General features: G+C 38.9%; 1 protein-coding gene across 1 annotated transcript; it reads right to left on the reverse strand.

Moving 5' to 3' along the window:
* Positions 1-4,650: 4,650 nt before the first annotated feature.
* On the reverse strand, positions 4,651-6,349 carry LOC139883776 (uncharacterized). Its single transcript, XM_071867909.1, has 5 exons — positions 6,273-6,349; positions 5,863-5,977; positions 5,481-5,726; positions 5,091-5,360; positions 4,651-4,986 (listed from the first exon to the last, which is right to left on the reverse strand). The coding sequence occupies exons 1-5, from the start codon at positions 6,347-6,349 to the stop codon at positions 4,651-4,653; spliced, it is 1,044 nt and encodes a 347-aa protein (XP_071724010.1).
* Between the last annotated feature and the right edge of the window lie 237 nt (positions 6,350-6,586).

Consider the following 6,586-nt stretch of genomic DNA (forward strand, 5'->3'; position numbering starts at 1 on the left):
TTCCAAGACCAGTTTTCAATTTGTCCCAAATTCTCAGTCCGACTCTGAACTTTGTGTTTCCTGTAATATGGCGTTGCTTTCGGGAATAAAAGAGTGGCAAAACCCCCCGGGTTTGAAAAAGAACGTCGTTCAAAGCCTAAGTAGAATATCATGTAAACATCGCCCCGAATTTTATTTTGTCTAAATATATATATATATATATATATAAACCAACTTTTGATATATAATCTCAAATCTACTCTGTGGTCCAGTCTTAACTTAACGTGGCATTTCCACATCGATAATAAATACATATTGGCTAGACAACATAGAAAATTATCTTTAAAATAAAACGGATATAAAAATTAAGGATGACTATCTACGATTTTTACACAAAGGGCTAACGGGGACAAATTTAGGATTAGAGTAAAAATTGATGATTTTCTTTTTTTTTTAAATGGGGCAAATTTGGGATTGGACCTAAAAATTGAGATTTTTTTCTAAAACAAAAGAAAATATCAGGCAGAATTGGAATTAAACCGAAATTTTGACATTTTTTTAAGATAAAAAAATGAAACTAGACATAAAGTTTAGGATCTTTTAGGAAATTAGCCCTTTACAGATTCGGGAGAAATGGGGAAAAGGAGTTTCCCCCGTCAGAGGACTAAAATTGCCTTAAAAGCTGGCGGATTATATGCTTCATGCATCATGAATGGCAGTGCCTATGGACCTGTCTGAATCGGGCGCTCGACCCGTCTGAATCATAATAATTTTAATTTGGAATTTAGATAAGTTTAGGATTCAATGTAAGAAAGCGTCATGCTTCTCGATATGGGTTTGAGCCCATTTAGTAGGAGCTCGAAACCCAGACGCAATTTGTAACGTTAATTGAGAGTCCTCGTTCTTTAAAAGAGATCAAACTATGATGGCAAAAAATCAAGAAGTGAAAGCATAAGTTCCTCTTTTTATTGCGTATTTGATTCTCTACCATTTTTTGTTCATTTCTAACTCTACTTGAAGTTCGGGACAAATTGAAGCCCAAATTCAGCGACCCTTTCGACTGTCTTTTGTCCTTTCATTGTGTAAGGTAGGTCTTGTGCACGTGATATACCTACCACATGAACCAACCAAAAAAATAAAAATAAAAAACCCACATGTCGCTGCCGATGAATAAAGCTAAACAAGTATGAGAAGATGGTGGGATCAACACCCGATTCTAATTAAAAGAGCATGAAATAAAAAATTAAATATACGCTTCGTAACATGATTGACTTTATTTATCCCAACAAGATAAACTTCCCCATACAAGAAAAGAAATATCATGGAAAAATCAATGATTTCATTCACTAAATGCCAGTGAATTCAGAAAAAGGTGGACTCAATACGACGGTCCGTGACATTTTCAGTCTCATTCAATGTTATTAACATCAAATAATAGAGGAAGCAAAACAATACAGAATGGAAAAACCAGTTTTTGGTTGCTGGAATGAAGCACTTCTTTTGGCTACATCTTCCGTCTCTTCTGACCCAGGTTACCCTTCACATTCGACTCCTAACAACTCTATAGTCAATAGGCGGTCTTGGTGTACCACCGGTTGGGTGATATTCCATTCAAATGGTAATCGTCCCACACCTGTGAACCTTCTAACATTCAGCATAACCTTCGTCGCCCAGAGTTCGATGTCCAATCTGCTTCTGGAGGACTTACCTCCTCCTCGAGACAACCCATTGGCTCCTTCCAGTTTTCACGGTAGGGGTTCGTCTCTATTCTAAATTCGCATTTTGCATTACCCGGTCGACAATAAGCGGCGAAATTCAGGCTTAAAGTGGCTAAATGATAACATTAGATTACTGTACAGATTACAATAACAAAGCCACAAAATCTACCCAGAGAATTAGAAACAACAGGATACGCTTTCCCAAGTCAGAACGCCACAATATCCCAGGATACAACACTTTCTAATCGTAACATTCTGTTACTCTTGCTAGAATTTACATTCTCTGTGGCAAAAACTCAAAAACTTTCTCAATCGTTGTAGAGACTGTGCAACATGCTCGGTGATCGGACTGGACTGGAGGTTGCTCACAGGAGTAAGCCTGCAAGGGCATCTAATGCGCTACCACGGACTAGAAACTTATCAGGTGGGACATAAATATCCACTTGGAAGGAAATGGAAAATCCAAGAAGCATCATTTCTCTTGCATCATCCACTGCTGACATAAATAATCCGCAACTAGTCCTGACCATTCTAACAAGGACGTCCAGGCCGAAATAAAGAAATTAAACCATAATTATGCCTCCGCCTTAGATTGCACGCAAAATGAGTAAAACTGCATAGAGCATAGACAGAATTAGGCGCCAGAAAGCATATAACAATTATTCCCCTCAAAAGGTAAAGACCATTACCATGCAATATGAATAACTAGTGACATGTCAAGTGAACTCAGACAGTTGTCATTTATCCAGTTCTCAGGTTTGCCTAGTATCAGAATATTTGATGTCTACACTGGAATGTTTCTTAACAATTTCAAAGAACCCTATGAGGAAAATAGACAAATTGACCTCAAAGAAAATTATAATCAATCTGCAGACGTTCGACATGACATGACTTTCCCATGCTCAACCCTTGAGAGAATGCACATGCACTCATATTCATCAGTATAACATCAGGAGAAATAATCTGCATAATTTCACTATCATATTTGTTTTATCGAGTGAAAACCCTTGAAAAACTTTTATTTTTGTAATCTCTGAACTAAAACTGAGTTGAGAAAATTTTTCCAGCAAGAGAGGAAAATTCAAAATCTTAACAATATAATCATGAATTGTGATAATTATTGTACCTTTTTTCCTTTTCTCATTCACACTCATCGTTCTTCAGCACTGAGAAAACTGGATAAAAAAACAGATGACATGACCCTAGGCAGTCCCTTCTTCGCAACACACACATGCACACTCAAGAAAAGAAGAAGAAAACCTTAAAAAAGAAAGAATATGCCTCCATAAAATTGCCAGGCAAGAACTAAAATACGTAATGAAGTGTTGGATCAAAGTAATTGGAAATATACAACAGCAAATTCACGTGATAATATTGAAAGAACATAAGGTACTGCAGCATAGCATTAGATAGTAGACCATATCAATGGGTGGGCTGAGCCCAGTACCAACTTAAGTGTCCTTTGCCCAATCTCGGCCATATTGCCAATCGGGCCGATTGGGCCTCCGCAGGCACAGTGGCTGCCCACCCATTGATCATCTATTTGACAGTCAACCCTGGTGATTTCTCTTATTTGGTTTGTTTCTTTCAAACTCTAGGCTTCAAAGTTCAAAACACTATAGCAAGAATAAAAGAACTCCACCACTGAAAATAAAAACAATATCAATGAACTTCCTATTCTTTTTTTTTTTTGGTAAAGTGAACTTCCTATTCTTTTATAGCCATAATTTCTATTATTGCATCATAAGATCCTAGATTAGTTTATAAGGTTGAGTCGTCTAATTAAAAAGGTTTGTCAACAAGAGTTCCTTTTATAGTTCTACAGATACTGCTGATAATGCTATGTATATAGAGACCTGTATACTAATTGATGTGACAAATCTTAACTGAAGGTTAAATATGGCCCACTTCTTTAAAGGCCCAGTTACAATCCACCTTATCGCTTAGTACATTAATTTAATAGACCAGCCTCAGCATACCTGGAATTATTCAAAAACGATATGCAAAATGGATTGCATTTCATAACTTACAAATCAATCCCAATATGCCCTTGGAATTGCTTCTTTAATAGGACTGTGTTTAATGCATCTTTGAAGAATAACAATCAATCAGAAGCATAAAACATACAATCTATGAAGACTTTGTTTAATATTATACGTTGGTCTATTCAAGGTAAAAGTTTCGAGTTTCTAGGCTTTGCTAAGTTCTTATATATGACAAAATAAATAATCAATTACTAATCTCTTTTTTACTTGTATTTATTTAGGATATAATGGCAATAATTCAGAAATATGAAATTAAATGAACCTATACATGTCGAAGATAAAGGTACGCAAATACATCAGTTGTTAAATTCAACAAACATACAGTTTGCAAAGCCAAACCAAACCAAATCAATTCAGGTGAGCACAATTCAATTGATGACAGTAATTCGGTTTGGTTTGGTTCAGGAGAAAGCCATACCAAATTATTTTGTTTGATAGGACTTATCCTCCAATTAATTTGTTGCAAACATGCAATTTTGTGCAAAAGCTCAAGATCTAAGTCCACATTTGACATGTTTGAAAAATTTTAGCAGCTGTGTGACAGAGCCCTCAGAATAATGACAAATAAAGCAATCTAAAAACTCTGACTTGTCAACCAATTGGAATGAATCTGCTTGTTCTCTGCCATGAACATACTTTCAAATCTACATGAATATAGTTTACGAAAACTGCAGTTATCTGGTCAGCATGAAGGAGGAGGAAAAGTAGAAAATTGTCACATTAATATCTGACACTTCTCATGTTTAAGAACTTGACATTAAAGAAAACTGCTGTTATCCGGCCAGCATTAAGCAAAAAGAAAACACACAAAAAGCTAGAAGTTCCATTCACATCAGGCAATTCTCATGTTAAAGAAGTTGCACAAAGTGTCCAAAAGTAAAACGTCTTCATATCATAGCAACTTCAAGTCATTTCAAGGGAACAAAGCCACTAAATAAACTGTTGGACAAATTCAGCAATGGCAAATCTATTCTATAAGTGACCCTAATAAATTTCGGACCCATACATAAAGACACAAACGGAAGTCCAGTCATAAAAAGTATCACCAAAAGTGGAGCCAACTCACCAATCAAGCAGAGAAGTAGAATAGTTGAAAAGGCCAATTGAGCAGGTCGGCTGTATTGCATCTGATACTGAGACCTCTGGAGCTGCCTTTGGATAGCTCCAGACCATCCATAAAGTTGCTTGTGATAACAATCATCATCCAGGCAACTCTTACTCCGTTCATAGCATGCATGTACCCCCTTTTTAGAACAAATACACATATTTATTCAACCATGACACCAAAATCAAAGCATGCCAAATAGAAGATAAACTAAAAACGCACAGAAAAGAGTTCAAAACTCACTCTCTCTAGCTGAGCCGGTTCCAGCAATGCAGTATCGTCTTCTTGGTGAGAATCCGTCACTTTCCACTTCCTAAAGCCATTTTTAGACCACTTCAACTTGGAGACAGAGCCCATCGAATTTAGGAACCCTGAAACACTTGGTACCTTGCGTGGAGGTAACACGAAATGCCCATTGGAGGAATTCTGTGGGTAAGCATCTCCAGCTATAGCAATATTCCAAGCACTGATGTCAGCGCTTGCACTGGCTGCTCTTCTATGCCCATATGACTTCTCCTCTCGGGCATCCATTGAACTCCACTCAGTTGATGGGCATGAATTCTTCGAACACTCAGGCGGGGACTCTTTCTGCAACTCTTTATATTCTTCATTGTCCCTAACATGGTCCGACACGGCGCTTGACGCTTCAAGTGCCGATGATCCAGAAAGAAACAACGCAAAGTCATTGCACTCTTGCTCATCCAAACGCACCCAAGACGGCGCTGTATTGCCATCCGAAAGGGCATATTCCTGCAACGAGTCATGAATCTTCGAAATCTGGTCATTGATGGCAACAATGAAATCATGGTGCCTGTCCCTTGCATCGTCAGTCGAACTATTGCCATAACTCGACTGCACTGCTCGTTCAAACTCCTCCAACTGCATCCAAAAACCAATTAACAAGTCCGACACATCAGCATTTACATCAAAAAAACAATTTTTCCGACCCTCACCAAACTGCAGACAAAACCTGCCCGTCAAGAAAGCGCAATCACAGCTATGCAGAGAAAATGACCTGCCACTGGGTAGTGCCCAAAGCGGTATGGAGGTCCCGCCGGAGTTCCTCCAGATTCCACGCAGCCGAGGAGTCCTTTTGCGCATGGATCCACGTTCGATACGTCGATTGCATCCTTCAAAACCATATAAACAGACATTCTCAACACGAAATAAAGCCAAAAGCTACCAAACAAAACCCACAAAACAAAAAAAGGAAAAAACTGAGGCGATCAACAGCATTTTGCGAACAAAGTCCCAAAAGACGAAGCCTGGGATTTCATGCGAATTAGGCCGAAACCGGTCCTGCTGAACGCACTAATCTAGTTCATTCAAGAGTTTCGAAGCAATAATTAAGAACCGGAAAATCAGACACCAGATCGCAACTAATCGCGGGGCTCGTAATGAGGATCCGACTTCACACGGACGCACCTGTCGGCCGATTCCTGGACTTCCTCGGCGGCGGAGAAGAAGGGATCCTTCTCCCACCGATCGAAACTCGACGCCATCTCGGAGGGAAATCGAACCGCGAAAAACACCGAATCCCGCCCCGAGCCTCCCCGAAAAAGGAAAGAACAAATCGAAACCCCAAATTGATAAAAAGTAGAATCCTTTCCTCAATCCGCCGGCGTCGCTTCAACGTCAATCGAGCGGATCACCAAACCCAGATGTTGATTTGCGGGAATTCAAGAGAAAAATTTACAGAAATTGGGATACAGAGGAGAGAGAAAGGGAGGAGGTGGGGG

Source organism: Rutidosis leptorrhynchoides, unplaced genomic scaffold (genome assembly GCF_046630445.1).
Source record: "Rutidosis leptorrhynchoides isolate AG116_Rl617_1_P2 unplaced genomic scaffold, CSIRO_AGI_Rlap_v1 contig449, whole genome shotgun sequence".
NCBI lineage: Eukaryota > Viridiplantae > Streptophyta > Magnoliopsida > Asterales > Asteraceae > Rutidosis > Rutidosis leptorrhynchoides.